At 34.5% G+C, this 15180-nt stretch overlaps 1 protein-coding gene across 8 annotated transcripts in view; it reads right to left on the bottom strand.

Annotated features, from left to right (window-relative positions):
- Positions 1–15180, bottom strand: part of FASTKD1 (FAST kinase domains 1) — a 33780-nt gene that overhangs the window by 15921 nt on the left and 2679 nt on the right. For 5 of the 8 annotated variants that reach the window (XM_081577896.1, XM_081577903.1, XM_081577898.1 and 2 more), the window contains exons 3-7: positions 13814–13882; positions 7818–7943; positions 5375–5773; positions 3576–3686; positions 2700–2831 (exon numbers count right to left, since the gene is read on the bottom strand). In XM_081577896.1, coding sequence (XP_081434022.1) covers positions 2700–2831; positions 3576–3686; positions 5375–5773; positions 7818–7943; positions 13814–13882 — 837 coding nt within the window. The remainder of the gene's footprint in view (positions 1–2699; positions 2832–3575; positions 3687–5374; positions 5774–7817; positions 7944–13813; positions 13883–15180) is intronic. The other 3 variants (XM_081577900.1, XM_081577901.1, XM_081577904.1) reach the window with 2 other exon arrangements.

Genomic DNA, 15180 nt, shown 5'->3' with positions numbered 1-15180 from the left:
TGAGTATTTTATTCTTATAACCACAAAAAATTAATACACTATTTTATATAAAGAAAAGAAAGACCTCCAGAGTTGTATCTGTTTACAGAACTGACTCAAGGGGTAGGAACTCTCAGTATTTGTCAATCTTGTGATACTACTCTGAAAATAAACCTCCAACAGACACAAACATGCCAGACTCCACTTGATGCTTTCCTTACGGTGTTCCCTAAAATTCCAAAACTCACAACAGATGCACTTGCATTTATTTACATTCTACCACAAATCTACCAGCATGGCTAAAATCAAAATGTACCAAGTGTTGGTGAAGATCTCGAGAACCAGGAATGCTCACATTTTGCTAGTGGTAAATAAACTGGTACAGTCACTTTAGAAAACTATTTAGAGTTCCCTGGTGGGCTAGTGATTAGGATTCCGGGTTTCACTGCTGTAGCCCGGGTTCAATCCCTAGTTGGGAAACTGTTAAAAAAAAGAAAAGAAAAAGAAAAAAAGACAAAATAGAAAACTATTTAGCAGGATCTGCTGAAGGTGAACACACTATAACATATGTATAATCAACAATCATATTACTCAGTAAATACCCACATAGATATATACATATGTTCACTGAAAGATACGAATGAGGATGTTCACCACAGCAGTATTTATAATAGCCAAAAACTGGAAATAAATATCTATCAACATTAAAATAGACTAAAAGAAACCTGTTACGTTCTTACAAGAATATATAGCAAACACATGGGTAAATCTCATAAATAAAATGTTAAACAAAAGAAGCAAGGCACTAAACAGGCAAAACTAATCCAAGCAGTCAGAAGCAGAGACAACAGTTAGCCTGGGGAAGGGGGTAGGGGTAAAGAGGAGGGAGTAGGGTCATGATGAGGGAATATGTCTATTTTATGTAGATAGTTCGATATATCATCTTTTTTGTTTAAAGAACATATTATTCCAGTACATGAATTCCCTGGGTTCCCCAGATAATTTCAGGAGATATTCACACAAACATTTACGTGAACTGTTTTAACTAGAATGTATTCCTTCACACAATCTGCACTGAAGTGAGGGAAGGGTTAAATTTAAAACTAAAGAGGTAAGTAAGGGCTCTTGCTATGCAGAATTACTAAACTTCAACATTGCCATATTTGCTTCAAATTTTTTAATAAAGTAAACAAAACATTACCAGTAAAGTGAAATCTCCTGTGATGCTCCCATTCCTGTCTTATTTTTCTGTTAGCATACCTGTAGGCCAACAGTATTGTGTAATTTACTATTTTAAGAAACACTGTACCGACCAAATAAATCATGTCTCTGGGCCATTTTATGATATCTAGTTTAGAACATAATTACATTAAATTCTTAAGTCAGAGGCTATATGAAAGTGGATGTTATTGATAAATATGGAGTGAAGAAACAATCTTGTATTTAATCACCTTGGTAAGAAAGTTATTTCTTTAAGAAAACAGTGAACCTTCTTGTAACATATCTAATATGCTAAATTCTCACCTGATAAAGTGCTATCTCTTATTCCTCAGTTCAAATCCTTAACCATAATAGCATATCATTTTATTACAGTAAAAATCATTTTCAATTATATGTCAATCTTGATTATAGCATAAAGTCACATGTTTGGTCTTTCAAAAATCACAGTAAGAAATCAAACTAGTACGGGAAAAACAGAGGGGGGAAAAGATTAATCTGGTTTTAAGTTCATTCAAGTCATCATTTTGATCTTTAAAGTCAAAATTTTTAATGGAACACTCCATTTTAAAGTAATATAAAAATCAATGGAAAACTGAATAACTTCTTAGTTGAAATATGAATGCTATATTCATAGAAATGCAAAATTTTTTTAATTATAAAAGGGAAAATCATATGAAAATACTTTATTAACATTGCCACCACATATTTTAGTTTTAAAATGTAAAATTTTAATATGTCTTGGACTTCCCGGGTGGCTCAGTGACAAAGAATCCACCTGCCAATGCAGGAGAGACAGGTTAGATCCTGATCCAGGAAGATCCCACATGCTGCGGAGCAACTTAAGCCCGTGCGCCACAACTATTGAGCCTGTACTCTAGAGCCCAAGAGCCGCGACTACTGAGACTACATGCCACAGCTACTGAAGTCTGCAAGTCTAAAACCCGTGCTCAGCAACAAGAGAAGCCATCGCAATGAGAAGCCCGTGCACGGCAACTAGAGAGTAGCCCCCACTCACTTCAATTAGAGAAAAGCCCAGGCAGCAATGAAGACCCAACACAGACAAAAATAAATAAATAAAATTTAAAATAAATTAATTAAATTTTAATTATTCCTTAAAACAGGCAAGTAAGCAGACTAAAAGCCTCCAAATGTGAGTACTCCTAAATGGAGTTTTGCCTTCTTCAGCAGCTCTAATCTTTTCATGGATGGTTATTCCATTCCTGCAGGAAAGGAGAATGGCTTGGCTTCATGTGTTCATGCCCTAGAGCTCTCATCACCCCACTGACCTCACTTCCACTTGAAAATATATCAAGCACAAGTACTGGCAGAATGGGCAAGGCAGCAAGATAAATGTCTTAACAATTTTAATAATAATCTACTCATTTCTATCTTTGAAAGTTCCAACAACTTTTATGTAACTAAACTAAACATATACGTAACTAAACAAAACAGGCTAGATTATACAATGAAAGACTTAAACACATCTATTTTAATCTTACCTAAGCAGTAATTCTCTGAGTTTCACAAAAAGCTCTTTACTTTGAAAATGTAGAAAAATCAATGCTTGAGTTATTCTCAACAACTCTACTGGTTTATAGTTATCCAAATGTTTATGCAGAATTGAAGTAATCCTAAAAAGAATGATAAAACATGTATTATAACCAGTTCACTCATGTACTGTTATTAAACTTTTACTGAGGAGCTGTTTCATTCCAGACATGTTCTGTGCTAGAGAAACAGCAATGAATGACCCAAGGTTTTCTGTTCTTGAAGAACTGTCTCAAGATGACAACAGAAATGTAAAATGATTTTTCTTCCTTAAATCCAGGATGATCCTCTAATGGAGATGCTTAAAAGCAATGAGAAATGCAACCAGTGAATAAATTGGAGGAACTAGGGTAGAAGGAATATTTTTTAAAGGAATATATAATACACAATGAAATAATAAATATACACAATCTAAACCACATATTTTTGTTTCTTCTTAAATATCAAGTTTAAAAAGCCAATATGGTTGCAGTATGATTTCAAGGTAACATCTCTAGTATGAAACAATTCAAGTTCATGTAGATAGATGTTACTTGTTCTGCTGAAACTGTCCTTTAAAAAGCTACTTGTGCTTTATGCTTTCCACTTTCCTAGATTATAATCTTCTGCCTGAGAATAAGAATAGCAGCAAATGAAATGAAAGATGTTGTAAACAATTAAAAACCTGTTTTGAAAAATTATTTAGAAAATAAACAATGACTTAAATGTTAATTCCTTATTTCTTCAAAACCAAGATTATAGGAAAAAAAACATTTTTTTCTCAAAAAAAAAAAAAGCAACTTTGAATGTCAACTAAACTTAACACCATGAATTTCAGGAAAGTATACTTTTTAATCAGACGTGAATTTCTGCTTTCCATCTCTTCCATTGCTCCCATCACTGCCAGGGCCTGCTGGCCAGTCAGCTCTTCTGACATCAATAATATAGTTGATTTAAGTCTAGAAGCAAAGAAAAATATGTTAAAAAATTAATGACTAGTTTATTAAATTTTTATAAATAACAGTTCTTAGGCAATAAATAGAAATAATATAAACAAAAACTAAATTTAAAAAATAGATTAAATATATAATTCCAATTTCCTCCCCAACTGGGGATAACACAAAATATTATTAAATAAAGAAAAATGTATTTTTTTCAAAGTAACCAAGGCCTCAGTATAATCTTAAACTTTGTCTTAAAAAATACAGATAAAATGTTTTTAATTAATGATTTTCAAATAAGATATGGTTTCATTGGCTATAAAATACAAAAATTCAATGAAATTATTCAGTAGGAGTGAACAATTGACATTTCAATATTGCCCCAATTTTTTAAAACTTAGTAAGATCTGACCAGGAAGTCAACATACCTACATATTAACAGAAATCTTAACACTAAGTACTTATTATAACACTATAAACTGAAAATTTACAAAGATGGTCCATTTTGAAATCATCTAGAGTAGTACAGTGATAAGTATATAAGTGTCTTTTAGTATAATTTAGAAGGCAAGTCCAAAATATGAAATCTGAAGAAAGCACGGCAAACTAATTCCTTATTCATCCTGGATAGTTCCACACCATCCTTTTCACTAACCTTATCAGGTATTTCAAACCCAGCCTCTTCCCATAGCTTTTCCTCAACCATTTTAATCCACATTTTTCTCTCACTTTTCTGTCTGCCCACAGCAATTATTATCTATATCTATTTTTTAGTATACTCATAAACTATATTGACATGTCATGGTATTTACATATTTCAATTACATATTTCTATCCTTCCAAGTGGAATAAAAATTCCCTAAAGTCAGAGACTCAAAAATTTGTACTGCCCTGGCATAAGAGATTTTAACAGTACTTGGTGACAAGAAAAAACTTCCAATAAAAGTTTTTTAATAATCATCTTATTTCCATCTTGATCCAGTCTCTTAAAATGTACTCTTAAATTTCTTCATGTAATTTAGAGGACTCTCAAAAGCTCTCTATGAAGTCTTTGCTAACAGAAACAAGAACAGCTACATATACCCAATATGTAATTCCTGGAACCTCTGCTTAACTGAATCTACTAATCACACTTAATCTGTTTGCTCATACCTAGTAATCATGCATTAATTTAATATTTGCTCATCTTTATAGGGGCTTCCTTGGTGGCTCAGTGGTAAAAAATCCACCTGCCAATGCAGGAGACACAGGTTGAACCCCTGGGTCCGGAAGATCCCCGAGAGAAAGAAATGGCAACCCAGTCCAGTATTCTTGCTGGGGAAATCCCATGGACAGAGGAGCCTAGGGGGCTACAGACCACGGGTTCGCAAAAGAGTCAGACACTACTCAGCAACTAAACCATTGCAACCACCAAAGCCAGTCACGTGGCCTAAGAAGGGAGAAGAATAGCACTGATACGATGTTCTCCTTCATCACTGCTATGTTGAACCCCAGGGGATCACTGGCCCTCAATCAAAACACCTTAGGACACTGAGTTTGAGATATAAATTAGAATAACCAGAGAGAGATCAAGGAGCAGAGTACTCAACCCCCTTCTACTTTTGAGTGGAGTGACTCTTCTGACTTCTAGGACTGCAAGGAGATCTAAGCCTGAAGACTCCATATATTCTCAACAGGAAAAGTAAAGCGCGTTTAGCTGAACTTACTGTTTCTTTTCTTCAGGTCCTGCCATGGGTCCCAATGCTACAAACAATTTTACACAGCTAGCAGGGTGGTCAAACAGAGGAATCATTTCTGTCAGCCTCTTCTTAGTCATTAAAATAAATTCAAAACTATGAAACTGTAGAGAGTAGTATAGACTAAGTATTTTACTGATAGAGTCTAAATCAAGATGGTTCATATTGCTCAAAAATATTTTATTACACCTTTCTAATAGTGGGTAATAACTATATTTAATATTTCGAAGAAATTGTACTATTCTTCTTGCAGTGTTGACCTGGGAAGAATCCATAGTGTCAAAAAGTAATTCTGTTTTGTTCACTAATTTCTCTTGAAAATGCTGTGATATTAAAGAAGATATGCTGACCATCAAAACAGACAAGGACCTGAAAGAGGAAGAAGATGCAAAAGGTTTATATTATCTAAGAATAATGAAAAATTCTAAGACTAAATGCTTACAAACAGGAAGGGATTGATAAAAATATTATAGGCTTTATACAACAAAATTTTTCTTTTAAATACTAGTGGAACTTGAACTCTGATCTCCTAGTAATCAAAAGCCTGTAAACAAAAAAAGGATTGAATAATAATTTTTGTTCAATGTGTATAATATCTTGTTCTATAGATAAATTCTTTGAAGGGAAATAATTTAGTGAAATTTACTCAGAAATCACTCTGTGCCAACAGCCAATTGAATGCAACATGGAAGGTCTTATTCTATATTTTCAGAAGTAGACTTTGCTTTATTACTCCTTCCTCTGTATTTATCATCTATCAGTAAAAATATTGCCAAAATATTTCTCACTAATGAATGATTTCATATTTTTAATGTTTCATGCTACATTGATATTAATATATAACAGAAGGACAATATTGAATATGAATATTTCTTCACTCAATAAACACTTTTAAGAAACATAAAGCAATCTTCTAGGCACTATGGAAGACACCAAAATTATAAAAGTGATATCTCTCCTTTCAAAAGGAGACAGTTCTTACATGATACAAAAATCATAAAACTCTACATACAAGAATGAATAAGGAATGCAAAATGTAAAAGGTTTGATATAACAAACATGTGGGGATGATAATTAGAAAACAATCCACAAAAAAGACATGAAAATGTGAATCTAAAACTATCTCAACCATTCCACTATCTCAATTAGTGGAACTATTTGAAGTTTTTTTTTTTTCTTTTTTTTAATTAGTTTATCTATCTATTTTTTAACTTTACAATATTGTATATTTGAAGTTTTTTGTTTCAAAATTTCTTCAATCTCTCCAATAAAACAAATTATTTTTTAAAAACCCAGTTGTAGTACTTCAGCTTCTCTAATCCAAATGTTTAATGTTAACATCAATTAACATTAATTAGTAACCTAGTGTTGCTATTCAGTTTAATCATAAACTTGGATATGATTTTTTTAATTGTATTTGTAATTGCAATTTGGAGTGGGGAAGTACCCAAAGATTTCATTAGATTCTCAAATGGGTCTATAAGAATTTTTTAAAGTTAAAAAATTTTACAGTGATTTTTATTATTTCGGCTTTAAGCTACTTTCATGTGTGTGTGAAAATATATATAAAGTAAAATTTACCATTTTAAACATTTTTAAGTATACAGCTCAGTGGTATTAAGTATCTTCACATTGCCATACAACCATCACCATCATCCACTACAGGACTTTTCCATCTTCTCAAACTAAAACTTCTTACCTATTAAATACCAACTCCCCATTCTCCCCTCCTTCAACACCCAGCAACTACCATTCTACTTTGTTTCTATGAATCTGACTACTCTAGGTACCTCATACAAAGGGGATTCATACAGTACCTGTCCTTTTGTGTCTGGCTTATTTCACTTGGCATAATGTCTTCAGGGTTTATATATGTTGTAGTATGTATCAGAATTTCTTTCCTTTTTAAGGTTGAATGATACTCCTTTGTGGGTATATACAAAATTTTCATTGTCCATTCGTTTGCTGATGCACATTTAGGTTGTTTCCTCCGTTCAGCTAATGTGACTAATGTTACTATGAACACGGGTGTAGGCTACAAACCACACTATGCCCTCTCTCCCCAGATTTATATGTTAAAGCCCCACTGGCAATGTGACTATATTTGGAGATAGGGCCTTTAGGGAGGTGATTTAACGTTAAATGAGGTCCTAAGGATGGCAAGCAAACATGTTAGCTTGCAAGTAAGAAAAAAATCACAGAGCTCAACAATGTTGTTCATAGTTTACATATTTTATGTCTAATTCTCACAGCAACATTGCACAGTAGATACTACTATTCCTGTTTTGTAGGTGAGGACAGTGAACTTGCAAGAGAATAAAGTCACATAGTTAGGAACTGGCAAGTCTAAGTGTGTGTGCATACAAAGCCCAGAATCTTTCTACCACAACACAAAGCCCCTAAATAAACTTACCTTAAGTCCTGTATGTTTTCCAAGTTCCTATTTACAATATCAGCTATTTTTCCCATTAATGGACTATAATATAAATGTTGATCTGCCAGGCAAGAGGAAAATTTTGACAGCACACTAATATCAAACCTATTAAAGGAAATATACAAAGAGGATCCTTACTATTTATTTTCACTTAAAACATAATACACAGTTATAAAATAGGCAAAAATAAAAAAAACTAATATATTACTAACATAAAATGAATTTTCTAAAATGTTGATTATCTATTCTTAAAAGTAACCCAGGCTAAGAGTTAAAAAGCCAGATTCTTCGGGAGGATTTTAAAAAGGGGGGGGAAAACACTCAAAGTTATTTGAATCATTTTACTTATTAATTTTTTCAGGCAACAGAACAACTTCAACTCAAGGTTGTATGTGAAAGTGAAAGTCGCTCAGTCGTGTCTGACTCTTTGCCACCTCATGGACTGTCGCCTGCCAGGCTCCTCTGTCCATGGGGATTCTCCAGGCAAGAATACAGAAAACAACAAAATTCTGTAAAGCAATTGTCCTTCAATTAAAAATAAACACATAAAAAAAAATCACCCATTAAATGTTTTCTGCAAAAAATAAAAAAGAAATAAACAACTTTAAATAAAAGACATTGCTTTTTAGCACGCATACAAAAAAAGAATACTGGAGTGGACAGCCATTCCCTTCTCTAGGGGATCTTCCCAACCCAGCAATGGAATCCAGGTCTCCCGCATTGCAGGCGGATTCTTTACCATCTGAGCCACCAGGAAAGCCCATATTAACATGTAAAACCAAAAATACTTAAAAAATTTTAAATAAAACAATCTCTACTATAATCTTGCTTGAAAAACTTGACTTTTTTTCTATAGGACAAATGACCCAATTTCTTCAACAAAAATGGCAAGACAAAAGAGCAGAAAGGAGAATTGTTATAGATTTTTAAAGACTTTGAATTCACTAAAAGACAAGCATAAGGAATTTCAAAGCAGCACGATATGTAATAGCAAAAAAAAAACACAAAAAACAGCAAAACAGCAACAATCTCAATGTCCATAAAGAGTACAATGAATAACTGCACATATTCCTAGAATTCCATATAGCAATAAAAAAGAATAGTGCAATATCACAGAAGAATCTTTAAAATATATTGAGTGAAAAAACTAGGTATAAGAGTTCTTACTATAGGATGCCATTTTTATAGAAAGAAAACTAATTTCTGGTGTTAGAAGTCAAGATAGTGGTCACTTTTGGGACAGAGAAGTGGGGAGTGACTGGAAGAGAGCATGAAAGGAACTTTGGGGAACCTAGTCATATTCTGTGTTTTGATCTTGGTGCTATTACACAGAAGTATATGTGTATTTTCAGTATATGAAAATTTATCAAGATGTATACTTATGACTGGTATAACTTTAAAAATTGGTATATTTTTACAATATTCTTTAATGAGTACTTACCAGAAAAAACAAAAGCAGAGAAAAACTTGAGACATGGCAACTAAATGCAATGTGTATACCATGTTTGGATATTTATTTAAACAAACTGCCTTTAAAAAGACCTTTATAGAGCAGGCAAAGAAATTTGAACTCAGTTATTAGGTGATAGTAAGGAATAATTAATCATTTTTATTAGGTACAATAATAGCATGGTGATTATACATACTTTTAAAAGAGTGCTTTTTGTCTCAGAAATACATACTAAGGTATTTACTGGTGAAATTATACCACAATTTTAACTATACTGAAGGGTAGGGAGGGAACTGGAGACAATCCAGACAAAACAAGACTGCTATATGTTGTTCATTATTGACACTGGATGATTGGTACATAGGAGTTCATTATACTAATCTCTCTACCTCGCCAAAGGACAAAGATTGTTCTCCTTACCCTCAACAACAAGACAGTTACAGGTAGAGAGAATGCAAACCTGGAGATGAGAAGACAGGTCTGTTAAGATAATGAGATTAACTATAATCACCATTCAGTAAATGGATGTGGAATTTCTAAGCCGAGACTTGTTGGGTTAGGTCAGTTCAGTTGCTCAGTCGTGTCCGACTATTTGCGATCCCGTGGACTGCAGCACAGCAGGCCTCCCTGTCAAGCACCAATTCCTGGAGTTTACTAAAATTCATGTCCATTGGTGGGTGATGCCATCCAACCACTTCATCCTCGGTCGTCCCTTTCTCCTCCCACCTTCAATCTTTACCAGCATCAGGGTCTTTCCAAATGAGTCAGTTCTTCGTATCAGGTAGTCAGAGTATTGAGTTTCAGCTTCACCATCAGTCCTTCCAATGGATATTCAGGACTGATTTCCTTTAGGATGGACTGGTTGGATCTCCTTGCAGTCCAAGGGACTCTCAAGAGTCTTCTCCAACACCACAGTTCAAAAGCATCAATTCTTCGGTGCTCAGCTTTCTTTATAGCCCAGCTCTCACATCCATACATGACTACTGGAAAAACCATAGCTTTGACTAGACGGACCTTTGTTGGCAAAGTAATGTCTCTGCTTTTTAATATGCTGTCTAGGTTGGTCATAACTTTTCTTCCAAGGAGCAAGCGTCTTTTAATTTCATGGCTGCAGTCACCATCTGCAGTGATTTTGGAGCCCAAAAAATAAAGTCTCACTGTTTCCTCATCTATTTGCCATGAAGTCTTGGGACCAGATGCCATGATCTCAGTTTTCTGAATGTCAAGCTTTAAGCCAACTTTTTCCACTCTCCTCTTTCACTTTCATCAAGAGGCTCTTTAGTTCTTCACTTTCTGTCATAAGGGTGGTGTCATCTGCATATCTGAGGTTATTGATATTTCTCCTGGCAATCTTGATTCCAGCTTGTGCTTCACCCAGCAAAGCATTTCTCCTTATGTACTCTGCATATCAGTTAAATAAGCAGGGTGACAATATACAGCCTTGACGTACTCCTTTTCCTATTTGTCACCAGCCTGTCGTTCCATGTCCAGTTCTAACTGTTGCTTCCTGACCTGCATACAGATTTCTCAAGAGGCAGGTCAGGTGGTCTGGTATTCCCATCTCTTGAAGAATTTTCCACAGTTTATTGTGATCCACACAGTCAAAGGCTTTGGCATAGTCAATAAAGCAGAAGTAGATGTTTTTCTGGAACTTTCTTGCTTTTTCGATGATCCAGCAGATGTTGGCAATTTGATCTCTGGTTCCTCTGCCTTTTCTAAATCCAGCTTGAACATCTGGAAGTTCACAGTTCATGTACTGTTGAAGCCTGGCTTGGAGAATTTTGAGCATTACTTTACTAGCGTGTGAGATGAGTGCAATTGAGAGGTAGTTTGAGCATTCTTTGGCATTGCCTTTCTTTGGGATTAGAATGAAAACTGACCTTTTCCAGTCCTGTGGCCACTGCTGAGTTTTCCAAATTTGCTGGCATATTGTGTGCGGCACTTTCACAGCATCATCTTTTAGGATTTGAAATAGCTCAACTGGCATTCCATCACCTCCACTAGCTTTGTTTGTAGTGATGCCTCCTAAGGCCCACTTGACTTCACATTCCAAGATGTCTGGCTCTAGGTGAGTGATCACACCATCATGATTATCTGGGTTATGAAGATCTTTTTTGTATAGTTCTTCTGTGTATTCTTGCCACCTCTTCTTAATACCTTCTGCTTCTGTTAGGTCCATATCATTTCTTTCTTTTATTGTGCTTATCTTTGCATGAAATGTTCCTCTGGTATCTCTAATTTTCTTGAAGAGATCTCTAGTCCTTCCCATTCTATTGCTTTCCTCTATTTCTTTGCACTGATCACTGAGGAAGGCTTTCTTATCTCTCCTTGTTATTCTTTGGAACTCTGCATTCAAATGGGTATATCTTTCCTTTTCTCCTTTGCTTTTCACTTCTCTTCTTTCCACAGCTATTTGTAAGGCCTCCTCAGACAGCCATTTTGCTTTGGGTACCTTGCAATCTGTTGGGTACCTTGTTTAATTCAGCTCACACAACAAAAGCCTACAGAGCTCACCATGCAGTCATGTACGACTACAATTGTAAGAATTTATCATTGTTTATGCTTTAAAAAGCAATATGCTAAAAAAGAATAATGAGGATGACTGGTCCTCTCATCTACAAATAGTTACTGTTTCTTATCTTAGGCAATCCTTTCTCTTCTGCCCTAGGTTACTATTTGGTTTAGAGGGAGTGTTGTTCTGTGGTTTCCAAAAGCTCCTGTCTCTTTCCCACCTTGATTTTCCTTTTGCTCACTAATATTTGTTTTATCCCACTAATAATGGACCATGGCTACCCAGAACGCTTAAGTTTAAAAATTCTAAGTTTTCGGAAATCACCAAAATGCCCTCTGGTAAAGCTAAGAGCCCTCAGCTGTTTTATAAATGGAGAGCTTTTCATGTATTCTTTTATTATTTTTTATATATTCTTATAAAATATAAATAGTATAGTACAGAATACAATAGGCTTCTCTGTACTCCAAATTTCCTAAATTTTCTGGCAAATTAAAAAGCAGAGACATTACGTTGCCAACTAAGATCCATCTAGTCAAAGCTATTTTTTCCAGTAATCATGTATGGATGTGAGAGTTGGACTATAAAGAAAGCTGAGCACCAAAGAATTGATGCTTCTGAAGTGTGATATTGGAGAAGACTCTTGAGAGTCCCTTGGGCTGCAAGGAGATCCAACCAGTCCATCCTAAAGGAAATCAGTTCTGAATATGCATTGGAAGGACTGATGGTGGACTGAAACTCCAATACTCTGGCTACCTGATGCGAAGAGCTGACTCATTTGAAATGACCCTGATGCTGGTAAAGATTAAAGGCAGGAGGAGAAGGGGACAACAGATAATGAGATGGTTAGATGGCATCACCGACTTGATGGCCATGAGTTTGAGCAAGCTTCTGGAGTTGGTGATGGGCAGGGAGGCCTGCCGTGCTGCAGTCCATGGAGTCACAAAGAGTTGGACATGACTCAGTGACTGAACTGAACTGAATTCATAATACTCTGAATAAATTTCATAGTTTTCTAGATATTTTTTAATTAATTTTTTTTCCTCTCTTTTTTTATTTTAATTTTTTTACAAACCCTGTGTCGAGGGCAGACTCGCAGCAGGGAGCTGCTCTGCTATGTAGGAAACCCCGACCCAGAACCAAATTGTCCATGAATGCTTTAGCACCAGGTACCCCACAAACGGGCAAGCAGGCAGCCGCCTTTCTGACTGTTCCCTGTTTTAGATGATCATTGATTATGGAAGTATGCTAAAGATACAGCTATGTGTAGAGTAGGAAAGATATCTGAATTGATACTATTCACGGTAGTGGACCTGAAATATTCTAAGATACCTATGAGCTCTGTTCATTGCATCTTCATAAAAATGAAGTGACAGGCAAGTACCTATAGATGTTGTTAAACAGTAAAATCTTTCCTTTCTCATAAATTGGTTCTGCTTTCTCTTTTTATGAACATCTAGGGATTTTACTGACAGCCTATCACTCAGAATTTTTTCCTTCTGACGCAAAACTCTTTCAGAAAAGAAAATTTAAAAAGCATAGTCCAAGAATAGCAGTGACTTTAGCTTAATTATATTTTGATTAGTTATATATGTTTAAAAGCACCTACATTCTCAGCCTTAGGGAATATTTGAAATATTTTTCTTTCTCTTACATGAAAAAACACATTTCCCATTCTTTTCCTACAAGATTGCACTGTGCTAGAAAAACACACCTTAACACAATCAAAAAGCCCTAAAACTAAACTGAATTTAAATACATTTTTTTCTTTTTAAAAAATTTTTTGGCCACATCACGCATCATGCAGGATCTTAGTTTCCCAAAAAGGGATCAAATCCGTGCTCCCTGCAATGGAAGCACAGTCTTAACCACGGGACCACCAGGGAAATTCCTAAATACATTTCAATAAAGCTTGATGGTTAGGCAGCAGCTCCCTATTCTTCCCCTACAAGATTTCACTGTGCTAATCCTGAAAAGAATAACCCTGATCTTAGCTGAAGAACCCAGAGTACTTGCCTTTCCAGTCTTCTCCATGCTTCTGTAACAAGTGCTTCAACTAGTGAGTCATGGGCCTCAATACCAAACCTCAATAAAATCAAGAGAAAATAATTTTCCATATAGAAACATTTTAAAATTATTAAAAGCACATATGCAGTAAGAATTATAGTGCAAAAGTGAACCTCAAGTTACTACATTCTTATACAGTCAGGCCTTATTTCTGGTCTGGTCCCATTTCAGTATTCTGATTTCTCAGTACTACCTAATAAAAACCTATACTTTATCCCATGCCCTTCTCATCCTTACCTGTAACATTTCAATGCTGTCCACTGAACAATGAAAATATTCAATGATATATTTTACCTTAAAAGTACATCTAACATGTACTACTTCGCTCTGATTACAAAAATATTTTTAAAAGAGGAAGTTTGTAAAATAAAGAAAAACTTCAATTGGGTAATAAAAATAATTTATAACTCTGCAACTCATAAATACTCACTATCATTAATTTGGAGCATTTCTTTTCAGTTCTTTTTCTACACACTTAATGAATATATGTATTTCTTTCACATGTTTGTATCTTGCCTCTTTTAGTAAGTTAACACTATACTGTGGACATTTGCCTATTATCTTTACATACACTTCAAAACATAATGTTTAATGGTTGTACACTATTAATTATGTGAATAAAATATCATTTAAACATTTACCTACTTAGTAGGATCTTAGTTTTTCAATATTATAAACAATGCTGGAATGAATAACCATGTACAGGAATCTTAACATGTATCTTAGATTACTTTCTTAGGATAAATCTTAGAAACAAAATTATTTTGTTTATAGGTATATCACTATAAATAGTATTATCACTGACATAAAAGGTATATCATTCTTTTTCAGTCTAACCCTACCCCTCAAAATAAGAAAAGCCTTAGCCCCTTTTGTATACACTGATCCCTAATAAAAAGAACTGTATCTCTGCTCTGTGCAGTGCTGACATCTATAGCTATTTAGACAGCTATTTATCTTCAATAATTTTCACCAATGAGACTAATAAACAGATTAATTTTAACTTTTTTGCTCTTTTTTCCTTTGTACAGCTGCTGAATTCCTCTGCAAATACTGTAAAATTTCTTTTCTTTTTAAATTTTTTCCCAGCTTTATTGGTGTATGATTAACAAATATTGTATATATTTAGGTTGTACAGCATAATACTTTGGGTTTTTTTTAAAAGAAAACATGATTTTAAACATTCATATTCATTTCTAAATGTCAGAGTTCTCGGTCAGACTTGAAAACACTTCAAAAACAAGTCTTTGGCAACCTCCAAATTATTCTTGGTGACCTTAATATCCCTCCGGCCATAGTCTTGGGATAGAGGGCAT

The sequence above is a fragment of the Giraffa tippelskirchi genome, chromosome 3 (assembly GCF_054371585.1).
Source record: "Giraffa tippelskirchi isolate mGirTip1 chromosome 3, T2T-mGirTip1v1.2.pri, whole genome shotgun sequence".
Classification (NCBI taxonomy): domain Eukaryota; kingdom Metazoa; phylum Chordata; class Mammalia; order Artiodactyla; family Giraffidae; genus Giraffa; species Giraffa tippelskirchi.
Note: the sequence above shows the minus strand (reverse complement) of the source record. Positions and strands in the feature narration are given on the sequence as shown.